Source organism: Myotis lucifugus, unplaced genomic scaffold (genome assembly GCF_000147115.1).
Source record: "Myotis lucifugus unplaced genomic scaffold, Myoluc2.0 scaffold_97, whole genome shotgun sequence".
In the NCBI taxonomy this organism is placed as follows: Eukaryota; Metazoa; Chordata; class Mammalia; order Chiroptera; family Vespertilionidae; genus Myotis; species Myotis lucifugus.
This window is the reverse complement of record NW_005871145.1, coordinates 3,342,985-3,369,713: the sequence shown is the minus strand read 5'-3', so window position 1 is coordinate 3,369,713 and position 26,729 is coordinate 3,342,985. Positions and strand designations below refer to the sequence as shown.

The following is a 26,729-nucleotide window of genomic DNA, read 5'->3' as shown; positions in this document are numbered from 1 at the left end:
CTGGTCATGTTAATACTGCCGGGAGGTAAAAATGTTTACTATTTTCCTCCTAATATTCTCTTCTCTATATGTACCCTTACATGTAAGAAAAGATAATTATTCTTAGCTCTGGAGTGTGACTGGCTTATTCCAGATTGGAGCTGTAGTGAGGAGTCAGGTTTACCTTGCTGTCTCCAAGGACTGTGATGATAGGAATGCCTAAGTTCTTCACATGTTGCTTGATGTTTGGGCCCATTGCTACTGCCAACTGCTGGAGGATAGTCAATGTTTGCTGCACCTGAGTGAAAAGAGCCAACACTTCATGTTCAAATCATGAGCAAGCTGTGCACAAAGTTTTACAAATCTGCTGCTAAGAGACAGGGAAATCAGCTCTTACGATGCTACTCTAATTAGCTTATGAATAATTTTTAGGTGGTGGTTTTTAGGTGGTGGCCATTGCTTTTATCATTAGTTCATAAAATAGAAGCATTAGAATTTTAGACCAGAGATTATACTGGTAAAGTCTAGTTTATTAAAATCTTGACATAAAAATTCAAATTTAAGAATTATAAATTAAGCATATTTATGTATAATACAAGCAGTTTTATACAAAGATATTTAACATTAGAATACTGTAAAAAGCAAATCTGAGCTTCATAAAAATTTGACTTATAAACTTGCCATCTACCAGCATATCTTGTGGCATATCTAAGAAATTAAAGAAAGCTATTTGTAGTCCATAGCAAGTAAAGTGACCATTCATTTTTTTGCTGGCAACAATTTCATTGAAAAGGAACCTACTGAAAGGAGAAGGGGGCAAGAAATATAACAGGCATGTGTTCTACATACCAAGATTTTATTTGAATCATTGAGTCGACCCTTCAAAGCAGTTGGAAGTTCACCTATGTTCGGTTGGATAAATTTTGCTTCATTGATAATACCTGCCACTTCATCTAGGCCTTCTTTCCTGATTTTCCAATTTTTGTCACCAATCTTAGATACCAACTCTGAAGTGATTTTATCACTGAAAAAAAAAGACACCACCTTAATTCCAGACTCCTAAAAAATAATGATGTCACAGAAGTATTCCTACCTGAAAAAGAGAAGGCACCAGATTAAAGCATCAGCCTGCACACAAAAGGGTCTACGGTTCGATTCCTGAACGTACCTGGGGCGTGTGCAGGAGGCAATCAGTACATGTGTCTCTCATATAGATGTTTCTCTCTCTCTCCTCCTCCTCCCTCCCTCCTCCCACTCTCTCTGAAAAGCAATGGAAAAAATATCCTCTAGTGAGGATTAACAAAAAACCAAAAAATTTTCAGTATAATAAATCAAATAAACCATTTCCTATAACCCAACCTTATTTCTGTCCTTGGCAAAAGATCCACAACATCATTGCCCCCATCATCTGGTTCGTCTCCATCTTCTCCTTCATCTGTGCCACTTGTGCTGTGTTTGGAAATCCCTCTGGTTGGAGCAGGTGGGCTCTGGCCCTGCATCTACATCCAAACAAATAAATCAGTGAGGCTAGTGAACCTGATGAAGGACCTGAGAGCAAACAAGCTGGAGAATGGTGCCTGTGTCAAAATTTCCTATTCCTTCCTAATACCTAATATTTACACAGTACATGTCTTAATCTCTATTTAGGTTCCAATTTTGAGACTACATGGCAAAATATATTTTTATAAAACCTATCAGAATCTGATTTCTTAATCATGAGGCTGTCTTTTGACTTGTATGCCCAAGACATTATACAGCAAGTCTGCCAAAACTTAGCAATTTCCATTACAAAGTTTATTCAAGGAGGGACAATATTTTTTATTTAAAAATTTTTAATGTTATATTTAATGTACTTTTTCAATAGGTCATACATTCAAAATATTTGAAATTCCAAAGGCACAAAGGATATAAAGGGGAAAACCTCCCATCCTATACCATAGTTACCCTGTTCTCTTCCTCATCGACAATCAAAGTTATTAATTTGTTAGGAACTTTTCCTAGGGATACTTTATGTATATAAAAGCAAACACAATCATACTGTTTGTTCCAAAGGGTTAAAAGTTTAAATTTAACTAATATGAGCTTTCTGAAGTTCACCAATAGATTGCATAATTTGTGAAATCTTTACCTTCTCAAATTCTGCATCTATCTGGGATAGGAGAGCAGGCTTCTCATCTTCAAAAAACATTCGCAAAGAGGGACCAACATACAGGTACATTACACCAAGCAGGGTAATCGCAGAAGTCCTCACAGCCTGGTAGGCAGAACAAAAAGAATATTCCAAATAACAGCAGAACCGCAAAGATGGCTGTACTGTTCTTATTTATGCTGGTATATACTCACTGGGTTTGTTGCAGCAAGCGCTGTCTTCACATTGCTAATGAAAGCTTTCACATTCAATCTAGAAGAAATAACAATTAGAATTAAAACCAAACAAAACACTCAATAGTTTTAAAAAGCCAGACTCTAGAAGTGCCTTCCTTTGGATATGTCCTGGAATCTCACCTATTTGCTTTCTACACTCATTAAAAATTACACACTATCTATATGCTAATTACTCCTAAATCCAGTGTTGACTTCTCTCCTGAACTCAATTCAGATATCCAACTGCCTTTGTGACATTTTCACTTATATGTCTAGATGTTGCCCTACAACTGTCAAAACCACTCCAGATTGTAAAATCTCTGAACCCCCTGTGGCCAGTTTGGCTCAGTGGAAAGAGCGTTGGCCTATGGACTCCAGGGTCCAGGGTTTGATTCCCGGTTAGGGCACATGCCCGGGTTGTGGGCTTGGTCCCCAGTGGGGAACATGCAGGAGGCAGCTGATTAAAGATTCTCTCTCATCATTGATGTTTCTATCTCTCTCTCCCTCTCCCCTTCTGTCTGAAATCAATAAAAATATTAAAAAAACAAAACACAACCAAAAAACAAACCCTGACCCCAAAACCTGTTCTTCCCACAGTCTTTCCTACCGTAGTAAAGAGCCACATCATGCTTCCAGTTGCTCAGGTCATTCTTGACTCCAGAGTCATCCTGACTCCTCTCTCATGCCCACTCTTTGGTCAGGTTTACTTTCAAAATATATTCCGAATCATAACACTTCCTCCTGTATCAAACTATCTCCAAGCCACTGAAATTTCTTGACAGCATTACTCCAATAGCTTTTAAGTAGTCATCCTGCTTCTGCCCTTGATCCTCACTATCTGTTTCGACTATAATCAGAATGATGTTACTCTTCTGTTCGAAATCCTCTAATGACTTCCAACTTCAAACTTTGAATCTCCAACATCAGTTTCTATTCCTTCCCTCTACCCCCACTTTTAAAAGAGGCCAACATTCCTAGTGCCCTTATCATATGCCAGGTCCAGTTTTCAGCATTTTACGTATTTTTTCACAACAACCCTATGAGGAACCATTTTGGCATTTTACAGAAAGGTAAATTAGGTCAAAAGAGGAGCAGTCCCTTGTCCAAGGCAACAAAGCTGGAAAAATAGCAGATTAGGGATATGAACCAATGGGGTCTAGTTTCATATGCCATCTTCTGAATTACTATTCTCTTATCTGAAATTTTAGTTCATAGCTTTTCTGCAACCTCTTGCCTCTCTCCCTACACAGAGGCTTTCAACCAGATTTCTGCTGCATTAAAAACAAAACAAATTTTCAAGCTCTATATGACTTGGCTTCCTCTTCTTTCTCTAATGTTATCTCCTACCACTCTCCATCTCCTCACTTATTCCACTCTAGCTACATTCTAAAGAACAATCACTCCTTCCAATTTTTAAATATATCATATATGCTCCTACCCCAGGGTTTTTGCACTTGCTGTCCCTTGGTCTAGAATGTTCTCCCAGATTGTCTCAGCTAACTCATGTCCTGAAGGTCTCTGCTCAAACGTTATTGTTTCTGGATGGACTCTTATTCTATCTTATAGTAAACCACAGTCAGGTGATTCCACCTAACCTCTTAACCTGCTTTTTTTTAATTCTGTTGTTCCTATACTCCTAGTATATTTTTTATTGTCATCTTGTCCATGATGTATTCCTAGGGCCTGGAACAAATGAATGGAATATCATAGATGCTGCTCTTATGCAGTAGTTGAATAAATATAAGATCATGGATAAGTATAATTAAAAAAGAGAAAAATATTCACCTGGCTTTTATGTCATGCCAAGAAATTAGTTTTTCAGCAAAGAATATACAATTAAGAAGAAATTATAACAATACCCTCAACTATGGGAAGACACCACAGGTACTGACATAACAATTCTTTGCTTAATGACACTTGAATGATAACTTGTGGAGTAAGTAGTATTTCTTCAGAACACTGTTTTGCAAGATATTAAGAGGCATATTGTAACAAGCAACATGGCACAGAGAAAGGCAACATGGTATAGCAGTATAATATTCTTTCTTGGAATCAGAATGCCTATGTTAAAATCTTGGCTTTGCCATAACTTAGCTGTGACTTAAGCAGAATATTTAAACTTTCTATGCCCTAGTAAGTATTCTTATTCACAAAACAGAGAAAACAATCCTCACATGGTTTTTATGATTTAATCAAATAAATTATTTAGAAAATGCCTAGCATAAAATAAGCTCTATAAAATTTTGTTAATGAAATAAATGTGTTCAATATGCACATAAGTTTGGAAAAACAGCAAGTTAAACAAACTTCTTTATTGCATGACTTCTGAGAGCCTTTAATTCATCAATGTGCACTATAGGTTTCTAAACAAATGTGATTATATACAGTAATTTACAAATGTATTTGACTAGCAATCCTTGGAACTGGCTTTTCTGTTGGACAGTGATAACACTGGAGGAAAAATTATGTAGAGAACTCTAGTATTAGTGGATATCAAAATGCAGGTGCATAAGCCAATACTGATGGTCCCTGACTTAAATGATTTTTTAAAAAAAATCCTCACCCGAGGATATGTTTATTGATTTTAGAGAGAGAGGAGGGAGGAAGGGAGAGGGAGAAATTGATGTAAGAGAGAAACATCAATCAGTTGCCTCCCATATGTGCCCTGACATGGGATTGAACCTGAAACCTAGCTAAGGTATGTGTCCTGATCAGGAATAGAACCCACAATCCTTTGGTGCATGGGACAATGCTCCAACCAACTGAGCCACCTAGCCAGGGCTGACTTAAGATTTTTTGACTTTACAAATGATATGAAGAGATATGCATACTCTATTACAGGAGGTATTCAACACTTTATTTAAAAACAGGCTTTGTGTTAAGATGATTTTGCCCTACTGTAGGCTAATGTAAGTGTTCTGAGCATGTGAAAGGCCTAGTTTAAGCTATGATGTTCAGTAGGTTAGGCATATTTTTGTCTTATATTTTCATCTTACAATGGGTTTATTGGGATGTAACCACATCATAGGTCAAAGAGCACCTGTATAGATTTTTGAGGAATAAATGTAGGTTTCTGGAATTTAAAAAAAAATATTTTTTTACTGATTTCAGAGAGAGGAAGGAAAAAGGAAAGAGAGATAGAAACATCAATGATGAGAGAGTATCATTGACTAGCTGCCCCCTGCACGATCCCGACTGAGTCTATAACCTGGGCATGTGCCCTGACCGGGAATTGAAGCATGAGCTCCTGGTTCATAGGTTCAACACTCAACCACTGAGCCACACCAGCTGGGTTGTTTTATATAAATTAGATAACCCAGCTCTGGTGTTTCAGAAATAAGCAGAGATAGCTACAACAAATATAATCACCAGTCAGAGATTTGCAAAACGTTTAATTATTTTGTATTGGATTTTTTTCTGACTTACCCAGAAAAACCAAATTCTTTTATTGCATTTGATAGCCAATTCAGAGTTTCTGACTGATTCTTGGGATTCTTCTGAGAGAATGCCATTGACATAACCTGGAGCAGGAGAAAAACAAACAGATCTCTGATATTTCTCACAGAAATATAGCATGACATGAAGGTAGAAGTGGATGAAGCAAGGTTTTGTGATGCTAAAACAACTGCAATAATGACTTTAGGAACGAAATATTTAACCACAAGAAAAAGAGTTAACTGACAGGAAAATACTGTTTATAACTTTTCTTTCATTAATGATCACTCTGAATTATGTTTTAAGAGAAAATTACTCTCATCTCTAATAGACTATTCTTGACTAAGATAGAGTTTAATTATTATGCAACAGTGTATTATTAAAGGTAAAAAACACAGTATCTAAAACATACTTGAAAAGATAAGACTAAGCTTAAAAAGTAACTTTAAATTAAAATTTGAGACAAGATTGGGAAAACTGGGGGTAAGAGAGCTGTGTCACTAACCTGTTCAGCTGTCCAGGGCAACATGCAAGCTTCAGCTATTGCTGTCATAGCTTCTTTTGCATTGTTCCCACATTTCACATCTCCAATCTTATCTACAAGGCCATCTAAGACAATCTGAGCTGACGTTTTGGAAAAATTTCCCTTCTGGGCAATTAAAGCAACTATGTGAAGCTTCATCTGCATCACCTGAAAAAGGATAAAGTTATCATAAAGTTATGAGTAAGCCAAAGACATTTATTTATGTACTTATTTCTACAGTAACAAAATTAAGACCAGCTAAGAACATGATCAATCTAAAATCAGACATTTAAACAAGCAAAATAATTTTTATCTTTTGTTAGCAATTAAAGTAGCTAAGTGACAGCTAAGAGAAAAAAAATCAAACCACTCAATGCTTTAAAATATTAACAACTAGAGGCCCGGTGCACTACTTTCGTGCACTCGGAGGGGATTCCTCAGCCCAGTCTGCACCCTTTTGCAGTCTGGGAGCCCTCGGGGGATGTCCAAGTGATGGCTTAGGCCCGCTCCCCATGCAGTTGGACATCCTTAGCGCTGCCACCGCTAAGGATCCCACAGAAAGAACAAGAGGTGGCAAAAGATAAGCCAAAAAGAGACTAACAGGATGTCAAAAAATAGACCTCATAACTTAAAAAAAATTTTTTTTAATATATTTTATTGATTTTTTACAGAGAGGAAGGGAGAGAGATAGAGTTAGAAACATCGATGAGAGAGAAACATCGATCAGCTGCCTCCTGCACATCTCCTACTGGGGATGTGCCCGCAACCCAGGTACATGCCCTTGACGGGAATCGAACCTGGGACCCTTCAGTCCGCAAGCCGACGCTCTATCCACTGAGCCAAACCGGTTTCGGCTTAAAAAATTTTTTTTTGCATGAGGTCTATGTATATCCTGAAGGAATACTCTTTTCCCGTTTTCCTTCCTGCATCACTTCCCTATCCTTTCCTTACTCCTAACTCTTTAGACTAAATAACTGTATTGTTAAATTTCATCTCTATAATTAGTTAAATAGACTGTGTGGTAACTTTTCATTGGCTATGTAAATACTGCATTTATTTTTATTTTTTTACTTTTAAAATGTATTTGTATTGATTTCAGAGAGGAAGGGAGAGGGAGAGAGAGATGGAAACATCATTGATGAGAGAGAATCACTGATCGGCTGCCTCCTACATGCCCCCTACTAGGGATTGAGCCTGTAACCCTGGCATGTTCCCTTGACTGGAATCGAACCCGGGACCCTTCAGTCTACAGGCTGATGTTCTATCCACTGAGCAAAACCAGATAGGGCTGCATTTATTTTTTATCCAAACAAATAAGAAAGCTATCTCATTGTTTATCCCTCCTTTGAATATGTAAAGATTAGAGGACTTTGAAGCCTAAATAATGAGAAGAAAATGCATATATATGTTTATATACACATTTCACAAACAATACAATAAAAGACATTAAGTCTCTAGTGAAAAAATACCTGAAAATTAGTTTCTTTCCATCCAGGTTTCTTGGCCAACATCCTCACTAATGCCTGGCATGGCATTTCAGTTCTGTCCATTAGTTCAACAGCCTTGAAGTAGAATCAAAGAATAAGAGTTAAGAGGTAATGAGTAGTTCCAAGGGAACAGTATATAACAAATGGAAATGGGAATGAAGAGGGTTATAAAGGGAGCTTATATAATTTCTCTTATAATGCTTTGTTTCTTAAGTTGTATGTTTGGTATATGGTTGTTATATTAATACAATTGAAACATTTTTTTCCCCACACTTTAGGAATTTACAAACAATTTGCTTCAAGGAAAGTAATGCTAATACAGTTTTCATTTGCCTCATGTGTGGCAGAAACTGCTTAATATTTTGACTTATTTAATTTTCCTAAAAACATAGAAAAGTAGGGTAGGTTAGAAGTGGTTAAGTATTAAATTTCAAAGATGCACAAATTCAGGTCTAAACGCAATACGCAGCAGATGCTGGACTTGAAGGCAAGTTTCCTGCCTCAAGTTCCAGTGCTTCCAGTTTCTCCACACCCCTCCTCATTAGAATCACAGAGTGTATGCCAAAATGGACTACCATGATCCTTTCTAACACAGATTTTTGAGAGGAGCTTCTCACACCAAGTGATAATGTCTGTTCCTCCAAGAATAATGACCCCAAAGAGGGAAACAAAAATGGATTAGATATGGTTTCAGTGGAGAGATCTGTTTTCCTACTGATATTAAAAAACAAATACCATAATATTAAAATTCATCTAAGCCTTGTAATTCAGAATAAACCAAATTTTTTGGTAAGTACTAAGTTATGAAGTTACAGAAAACATAGGACGCAGATGTTGAAAGATAAACACTACAAAGCTAAAAAATAAATACCCCCACCCCTGCCTTATCTTTAGGTAACACCCTGAAACATATTCACTGGTTAAAAAACAGCAATAGGACAAGTCTTTCGTTTTCAATTTCATCAGTTCTGTATAACATAGTTGTTTTCACACTCAACTCATCCCTATGCACCTACCTTTTGGAACTCTTCCATACAGGCCAGCCTTTCCTTCCAGTTACTGCTGTCTAGAAGTTGTATACACGTAGCAGGAAGGACAGCTGAAGCTTTTTCTTCACACACTTCAATCTGTAACATACAACCACATTAAAGTTAAAAACTGCTTAAGGAAACAAATGGTAAGACTGTAAAAACACAAGAACATTCCTATATGTATGCTGAGGCTCCTATTTTAGTATCATAACGGGAAAGTTTGTCTAAGGTATCTAAGATAATTTCAAGAATCTAAAAAGTAATAAATAACTATATGTTGTAGAATTCAGCAAGAAAGAACTCAAATCTTCTCAAAGATATTGACTTTCCATGGTTTTATGAGTCTGAGACATATTGTATAATACTGACCGAGAGCTCAGGCTCCACTATTTCTTTGGTCTCCAATCCCTTTTTGCTCTTGTTTCCAGTGCTCCCTGCACCTCCTGGTGCACTTGGTTTCCCCTTCTTAGGTGGTCCGCCAGCCTAGATACAATTAAAAAAAATTTATTTTAAACCACTTAAGGATTTAGAATAGTGATTCTTAAACTCTTGTGGGTCAGAGACTTCTTGAAAATTTGAAATGAGGGATCATTGTAACTATGTATGGTGACTTATTATGGTGATCATTTCACAATATATAAAATATATAAAATATCAAATCATTATGTTGTACACATAAAACTAGTATGTTGTATGTGAATTATACCTCAATAAATTTTTATTTTTAAAAACGAGGGATAACTCAACCCACAACAAAAAACTGTATTTTTGGCGCCCACAAAATTGAGCAGTTTCAAAGGCAGACATATCTTTTGAAGACCAATATGGGGGAAACTGTAGGCCCCATTTTAAGAACCTCTAACTCAGAACGAGCTAATGAAATAAAAATGATGGACTGGAATTATATACATTTACAGATTAATTTGAGAATTAACATTTGATGCCTCTAAATCTTTCCTATAATAGTAAAGGACAATTTTTAACATATCATTTACTCAATACTTAATCACAGGGTACCCCACTTACAGCCAAATGAGTGCTCTAGTTATGTTGAAGATGGACACCTAACCAAATCTTATTGTCTTAGTTTTTCAGTTGACTTGCTTGGTTTTCCAAGTATATGATCACAAAACTAAAAAAGTGATACCTTCTGCATATTAACACCTCTACTTTATTCTTTTGTCTAATTGTAGAGCATTATTTAACAATAATGGTACAAGCAGGGATTTATTGTTTTATTTCCCATTTTAATAAGAATACTTCTAGTATTCATCATTATTAAGCATAATACTGACTTTTGTTTCTTTTTTATTTCTGTCATTGATGGTTGTTTTGCTTTGTTTTATACAGTTTATTTTGTTTATTTATTTATTTATAATCCTCTTGCAAGGATATTTTTCCATTCACCTTTAGGGAGAGGGAAAGACAGAGAGAAATATCGATGTGAGAGAGATACATTGACTGGTTGCCTCCTGGACGCACCAGGGCCGAGGAGGAACCTACAACCGAGGTATGTGCCCTTGATCAGAATCGAACCTGGAACCTTTCGGTTCACAGGCCAATGCTCTATCCACTGGGTCAAACCGGCCAGGGCAATACTGACTTTTGGTTTGCTATGTCTACTGCTGAGTGTGTGCGCGCGTGTGTGTGTGTGTGTGTGTGTGTGTGTGGTGTCTCCACAAAATGTATACACACACTTTGAATGATTATAAAGGCAATGTTTAATTAAAATACATTTCATTTTCAAAAGTGAGCTATCAGGTGTTAAAGTGTGTGTACATTTTTGGGAGACACCCTGTATGTATGTATGTGATTGACATATATACATGATATATATATATATATATATATATGTATATATATATGTATATATGTATATATACATATATATATAAAGTTATGTCAAAGTATTCATCCATTTCTATGTGGTTAAGAGTTTTATCAAAAAGATATGTTAAAATTTACTATATTCCTTTTAAGTGTCTAAAATTAGCTTTCTTTTTTCTAAAATGTATTTTTTTAAAATATATTTTATTGATATTTTACAGAGAGGAAGGGAGAGAGATAGAGAGTTAGAAACATCGATGAGAGAGAAACAGCTATCAGCTGCCTCCTGCATGCCCCCCACCTGGGATGTGCCCGCAACCAAGGTACATGCCCTTGACCAGAATCGAACCCAGGACCCCTCAGTCCACAGGCCGACGCTCTATCCACTGAGCCAAACCGGTTAGGGCTAAAATGTATTTCTTGATTTTAGAGAGAGATAAACATCAATTCATTATTCCACTTACTTATGCATTCCTTGGATGACTCTCGTATGTGCCCTGACCAAGGATCAAACCTATAACCTTGGTGTACTGGGACAATGCTCTAACCAACTGAGCTACCCAGCCAGGGCTGAAATTACATTTCTTGTCATCTATAAATTTAGTAAATTTTCTAAAATTAATATTGAACCATTCTTGAACTCTGGAATAAACTTCAATTGGTCATACTTTCTACTGCACCCACTGAATTCTATCTGTGAATATTCTACTTAAATATCTTTTTAAAAATTGTTTCCATAACTGAATTATGTTTTTTTTTCTTTATTAAGGTATTATATATGTGTCCTTATCCTCCCATTGCCCCCCAACCCCCCACTCATCCCCTCACCGCCCTGGTGTCTGTGTCCATTGGTTAGGCTTATATGCATGCATACAAGTCCTTTGGTTGATCTTTCCTCTTTACCCCCACCCCCAAATATCTTGATTTAAACTTATTTCACGTTATTTTGAAAGATCATGAGAAAATAGCAGTTTATCATAAGGTACAAAGCCAATTATCACAAGGCAGTAACATTAATAGAGCAACAAACATTATTATTCACATCATTCCTTCTACTTATTATGGGTATTTGTTAAGCATGCTAAAAAGAAAAGATAAAAATGACAGATGATCAAATTAGCCTTCAACATCGCTCTAGCTGATTTTGCTCAGTGGATAGAGCGTCAGCCTGTGGACTGAAAGGTCCCGGGTTTGATTCCAACATCAAGGTCACATGCCTGGGATGCAGGCTGGATCCCCAGTAGGGGGCATGTAGGAGGCAGCCAATGAATGATTCTCTCTCATCATTGATGTTTCTATCTCTCTCCCTCTCCATTCCTTTCTAAAAGCAATACAAATATATATTTTAAAAATTGGTCTTTAGTATCAATCCCTGTTCTGAAATGAACTAGAGGCCCCGTGCCCAGCCTGCACCCTCTCCAATCTGGGACCCCTTGGGGGATGTCCAACTGCCGGTTTAGGCCCAATCCCACAGTCGGACATCCCTCTCACAATCCGGGACCACTGGCTCCTAACTGCTTGCCTGCCTGCCTGCCTGATTGTCCCCTAACTGCTTCCCTGCGGCCTGATCGACACCTAAATGCTCCCCTGCCAGCCTGATCACCCCCAACTGCCCTCCCCTACTGGCCCGATTACCCCCAACTGCCCTCCCCTGCTGGCCTGATCACCCACAACTGCACCCCCCTGTCGCAACCCGCCTCCTGCGCAGGGACCGGCCTCCTCCGTGCAGCGAGGAGTCGCGGGACCCCCAGGCCTCACTGCACGGGGCAGCTGCCGGGCCCCACCTCCGCTGTGCGCGTTCGGCCATCTTGTGACGATGTTGCACGTGAGGGCATGAGGACCACCTAGGCTTTTATTAGTATAGATGTTATCTTGAACATAGTCTAAGCTTTTAAGGTATAATTAGCAAAACTAAGATGCCGGTTTTTAATGAAATGGAAATGGCTACTATTTGCTGATTTACTATTAGCAGTATGGTTTTGTTGGTTTATAATAACAACCCATAATGAGAGATTTGTTTTCTAACTCTAAAAATAGAAAATTCTATACTCTTTGATTAATTAGAGTATGTCTTTGGATCCTTTCATATAATTGCACTCTCTGTATCAAAAGGTACCTCGATTAATAAACCTACTCCTTTTCTTCTTTTTTTTTAACAGACCTATATATTTATGGCTTAGTAGACTTACTGGCTGATACTGTCCTACTTGTTTTTTCAACAGAGGAATTGAAGCAGGTTGCCACCTCTCCCATTTTTTTTTTTTTTAAAGAATTCCTCATAAAAGAAAGCCAGCTAGCATGGAAGGGTTCAGCAAGATAAGAAAAGGACTCAGGTGTCCAGGTCATTGTCGAGTGGCAGGAGATGATGAGAAAGGAGAAAATAGCTGCCAATACCCTGAACTAGAATGCTGAAGCATAATATGAAGGGAAGTACACAGACTCTGTAGCTAGAGATACCTGGTTCAAGTCCCAGTTCTCCAACTCTGGTCACTCAATAAATACATTTGAGTTCCTGTTATGGATAGGAGAATCAAGCACTAACAAGATTGTAACCTTGAAAGTTTACAATATGGTGTGGGGAGACATAATAAACAAACAAGTGAACAATACAAATATCAGAATGTCAGAATGAGCACTAGCTGGTTTGGCTCAGTGGACAGACTGAAGGGTTCTGGGTTCCATTCTGGTCAAGGGCATGTATCTGGGTTGCAGGCTCAATAACTGGCCATGGTCAGGGTGTGTGTGGGAGGAAACCAATCGATGTTTCTCTCTCTGTCCTTCCTCCTTCCTTCTTTTCTCTCTCTCTCTCTCTTTCTCTCTCTCTCTCTCTCTCTCAAACAAACAAACAAACAAACAAAATCACTGGGAAAATATCCTCAGGTGAGGATTAACAAAACAAAACAAAAAAATCAGAACAAATTTTAAGAGTCAGTGCAGTACACTAAACCTTGCTGAGCCTGTTTCCTTTTCTGGAAAAACAGGGTCACAAAACGTTTATCTTAAGGGTTGTTATGATTAAATGAGATTATGTAGGTAAAGTGCTTCACCAAGTGATGCTCACCAAGTCAGTTTTCTTCCCCTAACTCCATGCTGGGGTTCAGAGTGGGGAAAGAGAATCAAACTTTTTGCATTTTATTTCATTATTTAATACTTTCTGATCCCTTAACACTTGGGTTGCGGAAAACGAGTTAAGTCGGTTCATATAGATTTGCGGTGGAGTGCGGGAAACGTGTAAACTCGGGCCGATTGTAACTGCGTATTACCAAATATTTCATTTCAATCGAACCCATACTTCAAAAGATATAGGCATTTTAACGCGCCATCTTATATTTTGGCGGGAAATTCACCCGCAACCCAAGTGTTAAAATGCACTCCTGTACTTCCGTTACCATTTTTATCTCTATTAAAATTTCAAATAACCAAATGTATTGTTGGAACACACTGTCTTCATAAACAGATGTTCTGCTATATTTTGAATGTGGTAATGAGTTCATTTCTCAAATGAAATCATATTGGAAGGACCACTATTAACGTAAGATTGAGACCCTACCTTATATAAATTCTAATTTTTAAACTATATTTTCAAAGTCATCTATTAACCTTAGTAGCAGGTGCCTTTTTTAAGGGTCCGGGTTTGGGTACTGAGATATCCTTTGTGTCCTTATCTCCTGCGGCTCCTGAAGAAGCAGTCCTTCCAGGAACAGGCTTGAATTCCTTCTTTTCAGCTGCCAATCCAGCTTTCTTACCATGCACCAGCTCTACTTTCTCTGAACATTCTTTGATCTGGAGAATGAAATTGAGATGAACATCATTAAGCCCAACTTTGAAACACCATCGCTATTTTATTACTTAATAGATCATTTAAACTAGCGGTCGCCAGCCTTTCGGACATCACGGACCACCAGTTGGCAACTGCTGCTCCAAAGGTTTCCTTAAACCAGTGGTCGACAACCTTTTGGACCTCACGGACCACCTGGCGACCGCTGATTTAAACCACAACTATATGAGAATTTAGGGAGAAAAGTTTCCTTTTCAACAAAGATAAATTATCCAGACTTTCTTATATTTTATTTCTATACAAATTAGAATTACAATAACCACATTTTAAATAGAAGACATTCATATTTAGAAAGGTAATTTTCCAGATATTAGAATAAACTTATTTTAAAACAGTGTTTTTACCTTTATAGATTATGGTTACTCAGCTTTATTTCTGTTATAATTTGAAAGATGTTTCTACTAATATGATCACTGTAACTTGAGATAAAATTTAAATCTCCAAAAGCTATACCTTCAAACTCTAGGTGTGAACCACCAGTGATGATGAAATAAATTTCATGAGTTGATATCAGTTTTGTCTTAATAAAACAGAACAGATAAATGCACTATTGTCCAATTTCATTATAATCTATTACTAACTTACCCTGTCAAGCTTAAGTTTGTCCACATCAACTAAGAATGGGTTTACTGCTTTCTCACCAACCACCTTCAAAGCGGTACCCAACGCTTCAAATGCAGCATCTCTGACTTCAGGAGCAGAATCATTGATGTGCTATAGTCCGGAAGTAAACAACATTATCTCAATACAACATTATCTCAAAAGGTAATTTAAGTATTACTGATTTTAAGTCAGAATAATGGTTGTTTGATAACAAAATTTGCCTTTTACAATTCGCTGAAGCTAAATATTGCTTTCCTTTTGCCAATTAACAGTTACTCTTTCACAAATTCTTTTTTGCTTAAGGAAACCTCTGATAATCCATTCAGCATGTAAGTGCCTCCTTCTCCTCCCACCCTCTGTCTTAAGTGCCTCGCATTCAAATGACCTTCAAATAATCCAAGCTGTATGCCTGTGCTTGGCCAGATACAGCTGAATGCCAGTAAATGGGCCAAATAAGGAACAAAATGTTTAGCAATTAGAACTATAAAGCTAACTTGTATTTAAAGAATACGAACATAACAATAGAAGAATTTAGATTCAGTTTCCAAAGCTTCTCAGAAGACTATAATCAACAGTCTGAAAGCCAGTCACTGTACATAATTGGTAGGGGAAAAAAATCTTCCCTAGATATAAAATATTCGCCCAATTTCAAAGAGAGTCTATACCTTAAGTAGACCAGCACAAAAGGGCTTTAGCAAGCTCTTAGGCAGGGTAGAAGCAGTGCAGTGGCGGAAGCTTCTTGCAATAAAAAGTGATGTCTGCTGCTTGATGGTTGGATTTTTATTATCCATTACTGCTAAAACATCCTCACTGATGTTCTGTAGTGTGGTCTATAGAAATAAAATGTGGTCAATGAGCTTTTCTCAACTGCAAAGAACAATCAAAATATCACATTAACAAAATTTACTTTAGACAAAAGCGCATGTTGTGAGCTTACAGTAAGGAAGATTGCGTCAATTGCCTCCTGCAGGGCTTGTACTACTTGAGGCTTCTTCTCTTTGAATTTCTCCAAAATGGTTGGCACAACCTATAAAAATGAACAGCCAGAATATTATTTGGCAACAAAAAGAAATGATGTATTGATACAGACGATAACATGGATGAACCTTGAAAACATTATGCTAAATCAAAGAAGCCAGTCACAAAGGATCACATGTGTATGATTCCATTTATATGAAATGCCAATTCCATAAAGACAGAAAGTAGACTAGGTCTAGGAGTAGGGAAGAATGGGAAGTGACAGATAATGGGCATAGGGTTTTTTTTTTTGGGTCATAAAAATGTTGTGGCATATGCCCTGACCAGGAATTGAACCGTGACCTCCTGGTTATAGGGCGATGCTCAACCCCTGAGCCACACGGGCCAAGACCAACTATAATTTAGTAAATTGAAATGTATTTAAAAAATTGTTTTCTAGCTTGAATACTTATCCCTAATAAAAAAGTATAAAATATTCTAATAAGTAACATAAAAATGACAAAAAGCTCATTAATACACTGATAGCATATTCACATAGATATTATACAATATGCATTGATTGCTATAAAAATATTAATTATAATTTTACTTCAATATATGATTTATGTGACTAAGGCTTTTTTGGACCTTATTTTTATTTCCCTGGTAACAAGCTAGTCATGATTTATTTTTATTTGGTACTATCATTTTTCTCAGTTAAGTTCTCTGAAATTATTTTTAATTCTATGAGTAAATGAGCTCCAAATACCATAACTATGAGAGGTTAGATATTAACTTCACGATATAAAACTGACACATGGTATGGACTATTAGGAGACTCTTAAGTTCATCTAGGGCAGTGGTCAGCAAACTATTTAGTCAACAGAGCCAAATATCAACAGTACAATGATTGAAATTTCTTTTGAGATGCAAATTTTTTAAACTTAAACTATATAGGTAGGTACACTGTTATTAACTTAAATAGGGTACTCCTAAGGCTTAGGAAGAGCCACACTCAAGGGGCCAAAGAGCCGCATGTGGCTCGCGAGCCGCAGTTTGCCGACCACGGATCTAGGGAATCAAATGGTAAGTGGCCAGCAAGTAAAACCTGAGTCTCCTAATAGTCCATTTTTGGATGCTGGAGCACTCTAAGTAATTCAGACCAGATTTAGAGGCCAACTGACAGATGTCACAGTTAAATATCTCAATTTACTAAAGCTGTTATCAAATGTGATTGTTTCCAAATTTATACAAAGAAAATAGTATATTCAACAAATGTCTTCAGTCAGATTTCTTAGAATAAAGTAAACTGATATATCACCAACAGTGTAACCTATGTAAAATGTCTCAGGTATATGAGTAAATTATTTTTTAAATAGGAAAACACTATAAAATATATCTTATATATTAATTTCACTTCTGGTTTTATATGCCCTTTCCTAGTCTCATTTTAGGATAACGCTCTGGTTAACCTAAGTTTTATTTCATCCTGTTATACTATATATAATGTTGTAAGAACAGAGCAAGGTATCCTATATAGTAAAAGCCTAATATGCTAATTGTCCGGTTGTCCGTTCAACCAAAGTGTAATATGCTAATAATATGCTAAAGCTGCTCAACCACACGCTAATAATATGCTAAGGCTGCACCAACCACCAGGGGCAGACAGTCGACTGGTTGACCAGTTGCTATGATGTGCACTGACCACCAGGGGGCAGATGTTTCGACTGGTAGGTTAGCTTGCTGCAAGGGTCTGGCCAATTGGGACTGAGCGAGATGGGCCGGACGCACCCTGGAGCCCTCCCATGGTCCTCCCCAGCTGGCTAACCTCCCGCTTCCTTCCCCGGCACAATCGTGCACTGGTGGGGTCCCTCAGCCTGGCCTGCACCCTCTTGCAATCATCCCTCAGGGGATGTCAGAGAGCTGGTTTTGGGCTGTTCCCGCAGGCCAGGCCGAGGGACCCTGCTGGTACACCAGGCCTCTAGTTAATAAATAATAAGCAAATCGACTCAACTAAGTACTTTAGGCCAAGTGCCTGATTTTCTACATAAAGCTAATGAATTTAGTTATAACTGACATCTTCATTGAAATGTTATGAGGAGTTATGATCAATATTAATAAAACATAGTGAGAAATTTATATTACCCAATATATAAAGATCTATGCTGAAGAGCTGTTTTAAAGAATAGAGCAAACGAGTCTGACATTGTTGATAATATTGTTGATTTGTACTTAAAAATAAATGTTAACTTCCCTGACCGGTTTGGCTCAGTGGATAGAGCATCAGCCTGCGGACTCAAGGGTCCCAGGTTTGATTCTGGTCAAGGGCATGTACCTTGGTTGCGGGCACATCCCCAGTGGGGAGTGTGCAGGAGGCAGCTGATCGATGCTTCTCTCTCATTGATGTTTCTAACTCTCTATCCCTCTCCCTTCCTCTCTGTAAAAAAAAAATCAATAAAATATATTTAAAAAAAATAAATGTTACTTACGTGTCCTGCATATTGTCCAAATTTCTTCCTTAGCCCAACAGCCAGGCCAGTAAGACATTTTGCTGCCAAAGCCACCAACATGACATTGGTGTCCTTTCCAACTACCTACAGGGAAAAAAAGAAAAAAACAACAACCAGTCACAACCCTGTAGAAGAGAACTGAAAACTTTCTCTTAAAAGAACTCTAAAAGCTACTATGTTAATAGCCAATTAAGTTTCCTACAAACGAGATTCTTCTTTAACAGTAACAAATTTGGGAGCTTCCCTTCAGTATGTTTAGACTCTATCTTGAAGTTTTATTAATAAAATATATATAAAACCTCAACTTCCAATCACTAACTCTCCATTAGTGATAGTCTGGGCTGTCAGAGTTGCACACTGTAGAGGAGGAGACTGATAATGGAAGAGAAGCTGGAAGCCACTGACTTTGCTTTGGGGCAGGGAAAGCTAAGACAATGTTTTTCTGGAAGACCCCACAGAGCAGCAGCTTTCAACATGTATACCCCAGGAGCACAGGGAGAAACTGCTGTAGGTACCATCAAGAAGTCCATGCAGACTCCAAATTACAAACACCATTGCAACCATTCCTCTGAGGGATTTTCTGGCTTTGCAGTTACCAGCTTAGTTACCTAATGATATCAAGTTTGTATTTAGAGCCTCTTTGCAGAGTTTCCTCCAGCACTCTTCATACTACCACACTCCTATATTACACCACACAGAGCCTAGCACTTACCAAAACTCACAGGTAGTTGCTGTGTCTATGTCACTTTAGCAAGACAGTGACTATGCCTGGGTTCCTTCCTGCTAAAATTTTAGTGTTGGTATACTGCTCAAGTCAATTGGTATTAAAAAGCTGCTTTTAAGTGCCCCAAACCCGTGTTTTTTTCTCAAGTAGAAGTAATGCTTTCATTTCACTATAGACTTTATTTTATTTTAAAAGCTAGAGGCCCGGTGCACAGATTCGTGCACCAGTGGGGCCCTCAGCCTGGCCTGCACCCTCTTGCAATCCGAGACCCCTCAGGGGATGTAGGACTGCCGGTTTCAGCCTGATCCCCCAAACTGGCAGTCCCGACATCCTCCGAGGGATGTAGTAGTGCGAAGCAGCAGGTGGCCAAGGAGGAGCCTGAGCTGGGCACTGCACCACTCCCACTCATCCTGGCCCTGCTGCCGCCACCGCTCAGTAGCGCTGCTGCGGAGGCTTGTGACGCCACAACTGTGTTTGCCAGCCATGAGCCCAGCATCTGCCCCCTGGTGGTCAGTGCATGTCATTGCGTCATAGACTTTCATATAGATAGTAGAGGCTCAGTGAGTGAAATCGTGCAGGACCCAGACCCGCTGCACCGTGAGACCCATCAATGGACCTCCTGGTGACCGGTTGTTTGGTCATTATGGTCACTGGCCTTTTATAATATAGATGTTTTATTAATTTTAGAGAGAGAGGAAGGGAAAGGGACAGAGAGATAGAAACATCGATCAGCTGCCTCCTGCACGCCCCCCACTGGGGATCAAGCCTGCAACCTGGGCATGTGCCATGACCGGGAATCACATCAGTGACCTCTTGGTTAATTGGTAGGTGTTCAATTACTGAGCCACACTGGCTGGGCTACTCTGAATTTCATAATCCCTAAGATTTGGTATTCTGTAAGCAGAACGCTTCATTCCAAATTCCCCAAATTAACCAATCAGTAATGCATAACATGCAAGGAAGTTCTAATTGGCACCTATATGTAATCCCTAAGTGCTGAGGAGTAAGGATCATAGAGAGACTAACATTTATTAAGAATGAATTAGATGACAATTTTATAGGTGCTATAATCCTATTTCATTTAATACTCATCCAAACTCTATAAAGCAAGTACTATTATCATCTCAATTTTGTAGACCTCAAAAATTATGTAGACATTAACTTGCTCAAGGTCACAGAGCTAGCAAATGGTGGTTCAAACCTAGGTCTGTTTTTACACTAGAGCTCTTGCTTTCTTACCCACAGCACTTTCCTGGTCATTCGTAGACAAGCACAGAGCTACAAAAAATCTGAGCTGCCTGATGTGCACATTCTCAGCTGAGACTGAACAAAACAACACTACTTTCTTCATTCACACAGGAAACAAGTATCTTTTTTGTTATCTATTTAGTGTCATGTTTTGGGGGGGGGGGGTTGTGTGCATTTTATTTATTTTTAAAATATATATATTTTATTGATATTTTACAGAGAGGAAGGGAGAGGGATAGAGAGTTAGAAACATCGATGAGAGAGAACATCGATCAGCTGCCTCCTGCACACCCCCTACTGGGGATGTGCCTGCAACCAAGGTACATGCCCTTGACCGGAATCGAACCTGGGATCCTTCAGTCCGCAGGCCAACGCTCTATCCAGAGCCAAACCAGTTAGGGCTCATTTTGGTGCTTTTAAAAAATGTGCTTTCACTATTTAAAATGACCCTCAAGTGTAGTGCTGAAGTTCTGTTCAGCGTTCCTAAGCACAAAAAGGCCGTGATGTGCCTTACACAGAAATTTTGTGTGTTGGATAAGCTTTGTTCAGGCATGAGTTATAAGGCTGTTGGCTGTGAGTTCAATGTTAATAAATCAATAATATATATTAAATAAGATATCTTCAAAAAGAATAAAACATGGTTATGTATTGTTTTATGTGTCAGTTGATAAAAATGTTATGATCAAAGGGTTGCAGGATCCTAACCCTGTATTTCCCCGAGAAATAATGGTTCAATATTTGCTAATTCAGCATTTGTGGTAATTTTATAGAACATAACTACTGGAATAATGAGAATTACTATACTTAAATTAATATAATTAAAGATTAACCTCCTCCCCCCACCAGTTTAATTCTCTGTAATTTCAGGCTGAGGAAAACAAGCCAAGTTTTCAATCTTGCTGTATTCAAGACAAAGTCTTCAGTTTGTTCTTACGTTCTATAACCATACCCACGGTGTTTGATCTATACTTTCAGATTTTATGAAAAGCCAGGAGATAAAAAAAAAAAAAATACCTATCAGGAGCAATCAACTTGGTTAGACCTAAGCAATATCAATGGAATTATTTTCTAAAAATATTTCTTTCTAATTTAGTACTTGCCTGCTTTATAATTGACCATTATCCTGTGCCTTACACGCTGATACAATATAGTGTGTCATCATCCGTCAACTATCTAAGAAATAAATTCTTCATATGTAATATCTGTCCTATTAAATGGAGCAAAATAAATAGTTCATCTTACAGAATTATAAAACAGGAATACTTGGGTCTAGGTCAGCAAGACCCTTTCTTTCTTGAGGTGTACATGTTATTAAATAGCATACTTAAAATGATAATAAACAAAGATTGAAAACCAATCCCTCCAAACTAACCTAGAACAATAGTTTTAATCAATCTTTTAAAAATGAATGCTTAGAATTTAAAACCATCAATAGTGTTTCTTAAATAGCAATGTTTTGTGATAAAAAGGACGACAGATAAAGAAAAATACAATGGCCTGGACTGTTGTTGGGACACCAATGTTGAAACTCCTCACATTTACCTTCTTCAAAGCTTTTACTAAATCTGCATAATCGCCTGCTTCCAATTTGGGGTTTTTCACTAGTACTTCTACAGCCTCCAGGGCTTCTTTTCTCTCTTGCCATTTTTTTGCCTCCTGCAAGACACAATATGAGTCATTTGTAGAATAGAAAATATGACAGCAAAATAAAAGTATTTCTTTCATGCTACTATTTCAAAGATAAATATTTTCTGTTTTCAGAAACTTTTCTAAAGCTGGTTAAAAAACAAAATTGCAAACCTGTACAGCTAATCAGAATGTTTTGTTCACATATATAAAATTGTGTTCATATATAAAAAGTATTTTCATATTTCATATTCCTAAGTTCTAAAGTAAGTAAACAGAATAAGATGCCATAGGCTTTTCCTTCTCGTTTTCTAGGTAAATGTTAGTGAGCAGGTATCAAACAGAAAATATTGCTAGAAAGCATTTCTAAAGTTTCCGGCAGTGGCACAACTACAGGAGAAAGGAATTTCCACACTGACAACACTAAAAAGACCAGAAAAGAACAATCACATAACCAACAACCAAAATTGTTCTAATTTTGAAGATTAGTTTTCTAGGTTGGGAGTAAAATGTTAACCCTCTTCTTTTATGGCCATAAAGGAGAATATGCACCACTAGAGATCAAGGAATCATTCAATAATTTGAATATGCACTATTTGAAAGAATTGAGGATAGAAAGATGATAAACTAGCCTCCCTAGAGGACATTACCATTCATTTCAATTTATTAAATATTTAGTTGTTAATCAGAAGTTTATAGAATATGGAAGGAGTTGTTAGCAGAGATAGGAAGCTCTTTAGTGAATAACTACAAGGCTTTGGTAACCCAGCAAGAGATTTTAACCTAGTTTAGGCTGACAAATAGGATCTCTCCTAAAAAGTGATGCTTAAGGTGAGATCCAGAAGATAAAGAGGCATTATGAGCTGAATGGGGGGAGAAAAATGAATAAGCAAAAAGAACAGCAATGTTAAGTCCTAAAGTTTATAAGAAAAAAAACACAAGTGTGGCACATTTGATACTGGGAGAAATTCCACATGACTGGAGTGTGGAGAGCAATTAAAGGTGTGACTGGAAGGTAAGCAGAGGCCTCAAAGGTACCAGAAATGACCTTAAGGGCCACAGGATGATCTCAGACATCATCTTAAAACTCATGGAAGTCATTAAAGAGTTTTATTGAGGCAATGATATGAGAAGATTTGCATTTTGGTAACTGACACCTCTAATTACATTGTGATATCTGATGGGAAGGAGGAGGCAAGAGCAAAGACAGGAATCTAAACAGACAACTGTAGCCCTAGCCGGTTTGGTTCAGTGGATAGAGCGTCCACCTGTGGACCAAAGGGTCCCAGGTTCGGTTCCAGTCAAGGGCATGTACCTTGGTTGCTTGCTCCTCCCTGGCTCGGGCCCTGATCAGGGCTCATGCAGGAGGCAACCAATTGATATGTTTCTCTCACATTGATGTTTCTCTCTGTCTTGCCCTCTCTCTTTCCCTCTCCCTAAAAATCAATGGAAAAATATCCTCAGGTGAGGATTAACAAAAAAAAAAAAAAGAAGAAGAAGAAGACAACTGTAGTACTGCAGCACATTAGGCAAGATATGATGGTGGTTGGCCTAAGACTGTTTCTCAATTGGGGATACTTTTGTCTTTTGGAATACATTTAGCAAAGGCTGGAGACATTTTTTATACCAGGATATAGGAGATTGGTATTACTGATATCTAGTGGGTGAAGGCCCGAGATGCTGCTAGACAGCCTACAAAGCACAGGAGAGTCCCCAAAATAAAAGAATTATCTGGGGGGAAAATGTCACCAGTGCCAAGGTCAAGAAACCCTAGAGTAACTACTAGACCAGGGGTGAGCAACCCCTGGCACGCGTGCCAAACATGGCACTCCAGTAACTTTTGCTGGCACGCGAAACCCTCTCTTATAATCTTCCATTTACAATTTTTTTCTTAATATCGACTTTTTTCTTTTTCAGATAAATTCAGTGTAGGTGCATCTTAGATAAATAAATAATTTTACGTAACAAGTTATCTTAAAGACCATAGACATAGATTGACGAGAGAGGGGAAGAGCAATTTCAATAGTGTCGAAAACGAACTATTGAGGACTTGGAATGCCATTCCAGAAAATTTTTTCTGTTTAAAAAACTTTGCAACAGCATTACTTTCCATGTTTTCATCCACATACGCTTGTGAATCTTTGTTCTCAGTGATGAATTTTGTTAAGTCTCGTAATAGGAGTAGCCTGACGGATGAAAGTAGTAGCTTGTGCATATCTCTGAAGGTCACGAAATATAAACCTGATGTAAAATCTCCGTCATCAGTGATGCAGCAGCAAAAGTCCCACTGATAATATCAAATGGAGTCATAAAGTTTGCTGTCGGACTGTAAGTGTACATGTATACATTAAAAAATAAATGTATTTTTCATCATCATATACTGTGTTCTTGTCGCTCGAATGAATTTTATTATTTCTTCAAGATTCTTCACATACGTACACCTTAAGAGATATCAAGTAGGCGTAACATGTTCTCAAAAAATTAGGGTTGGCACGCAGACGAGTTTTGAGTCAGAGATTTTGCTGGTTTTGGCACACACTCATAAAAAGGTTGCCCACCCCTGTACTAGAGAGTAGGATGAAAATATGGAGATGAATTTGAGAGATATTTAAAGGTAAAACCAGAGAGACAATGAGGAAAAGGCAGACATCAAGAAAGTGTTCTAGTTTTTGGCAAGATGTAAAAAAAGTGCAAAAGTAAGTATATACACAAAGTCTATGGGAACAAAGAAGCAGCAACTAATTCACTCTATTAGAGAAGATATAGGGTGGAAGGGTACACCAGGAAATGGCTCAGCAGAGCATTTCTAATCATACTATAGTAACTACTTAAAATGAAATAAATGAAAGAAGTTTACCATTACTTACAATTTTGTCATAAAAGTCTTTGGGAAGTTTGGAAAGAATTTCTACTGCTTCCAAAAGCTCATAAGCATCTATCTGTGGCACCTCATCACCATCATCACCACCTTCCAGGAGAAAAACAACAAAAATGGATGGAATGATTTTATTTCTGTTATCAGTCCTTTCACACCTCTGATGAAATCTTGATATAGAATTATTAGTACTATATGCAACTTATATTTTATTAAATGACAGTCCTACAAAATATGCCTAGTGAACCTGTTCTTATGGTAGGGCCTGTCCTTGCCAATTTTTATAGAGACAGGTGTTTAAAATGGGCTTACCTCCCTCAGCATCTCCACCAGCAGACTGTTGCTGTTCCAATTTCGCTTGTAATTCTTGCTGGGAACGCAGAAACCGAGTTGGTTTAGGAGCACCTGTTGGCAGTTTGACCCATTCTTCTTCTAGTTCTTTCAACTGTAAATATAATAAAATATTTTTAAAAGATTATCTACATCTCTACCATTAGATAATATACTTAACATTTATATTTACTTATGTAAGAACTTAATTTCTTTGTTAAAAAAAATTATATTTTATTGATTTTTTACAGAGAGAAAGGGAGTGGGATAGAGAGTTAGAAACATCGATGAGAGAGAAGCATCGATCAGCTGTCTCCTGCACACTCCCTACTGGGGATGTGCCCGCAACCAAGGTACATGCCCTTGACCGGAATCGAACCTGGGACCCTTCAGTCTGCAGGCCGACGCTCGATCCTCTGAGCCAAACCGGTCAGGGCTAATTTCTTATTTATATGGCTCTAAAGGGACAAGATAAATTTAAATTGTATACATTTTGTAGCATAAGACAAACTGACTTATATTTACTACACTGAAGATGTACCGCTAAGCACACAGAAAAAAGAAAATCCATTTTTTTGGCCACTCTTATTAGTTCATGAATTCAGATATATTTGTATCAGATAAAGTCTATAATCAATTATAACAAAAAAAGAAATTAATTTTGTCCAAACAGATATTAAATCCTGCTACCAATAGCATTATAAAGGGATCTTTTAAACTGCTACAGATTCAAGACTAAGATACAGGAATCACCAAATGCATGGTATTTAACTTGAGAGGACAAAGTAACAATAGAGACAAGTTGGCTATGCTCAGAAGAACCAACTGATTTAAATAATTATTTGTAAGGATAGACTATCAACAACAATAAGAAGGAAACAACTTCATATATTAACCTGATGCAAAAACTTTGTGCCTCACCTGGACAGAGTTTATATTTTGTAATGGAGGTCTCAGGACATCCCGAATCCATCTGTAAATCTCCACAGCAATTAGTTTGGCTTCATCTCGAACACCCTTGTCTCGAGATTCGAAGAGTTTTGGCAACACTTTGATAATTGGCTTAAGCAAGATGATTTTGGAACCAAATTCACTAGAAGTAAAATATTGGAAAAACAACTGTCAACGTGCTTGCTTGGGTAAAGTGTTAGCTGTCATTCACACAAACATAGTTCCATATCCATATATTATAGAATTATATAAGTTGAGTTTTAAGGCAGAAAAGAAGGGAATTCATAACCACATCTATGTTTGTATGTCATTATTCCAAAAATACTATTTAATGTCTTGGGTCCAAAATAATATTACTACATTATTTATTTATTTTTAATATATATATATTTTATTTTTAGAGAGAGAGGAAGGGAGAGGA

The 26,729-nt window shown here is 37.6% G+C and overlaps 1 protein-coding gene across 3 annotated transcripts in view; it reads right to left on the bottom strand.

Annotated features, from left to right (window-relative positions):
* The window catches only part of CKAP5 (cytoskeleton associated protein 5), a 90,835-nt gene that overhangs the window by 36,569 nt on the left and 27,537 nt on the right, over positions 1–26,729 (bottom strand). For all 3 annotated transcript variants that reach the window (XM_006091983.3, XM_023756631.1, XM_023756630.1), the window contains exons 5-23: positions 26,279–26,450; positions 25,340–25,472; positions 25,020–25,120; positions 22,069–22,182; positions 18,534–18,638; positions 16,025–16,114; positions 15,753–15,917; positions 15,070–15,198; positions 14,247–14,429; positions 9,189–9,302; positions 8,805–8,915; positions 7,771–7,863; positions 6,284–6,469; positions 5,770–5,864; positions 2,323–2,380; positions 2,108–2,233; positions 1,339–1,478; positions 829–1,003; positions 164–277 (exon numbers count right to left, since the gene is read on the bottom strand). In XM_006091983.3, coding sequence (XP_006092045.1) covers positions 164–277; positions 829–1,003; positions 1,339–1,478; positions 2,108–2,233; positions 2,323–2,380; positions 5,770–5,864; positions 6,284–6,469; positions 7,771–7,863; positions 8,805–8,915; positions 9,189–9,302; positions 14,247–14,429; positions 15,070–15,198; positions 15,753–15,917; positions 16,025–16,114; positions 18,534–18,638; positions 22,069–22,182; positions 25,020–25,120; positions 25,340–25,472; positions 26,279–26,450 — 2,404 coding nt within the window. The remainder of the gene's footprint in view (positions 1–163; positions 278–828; positions 1,004–1,338; positions 1,479–2,107; positions 2,234–2,322; positions 2,381–5,769; positions 5,865–6,283; positions 6,470–7,770; positions 7,864–8,804; positions 8,916–9,188; positions 9,303–14,246; positions 14,430–15,069; positions 15,199–15,752; positions 15,918–16,024; positions 16,115–18,533; positions 18,639–22,068; positions 22,183–25,019; positions 25,121–25,339; positions 25,473–26,278; positions 26,451–26,729) is intronic.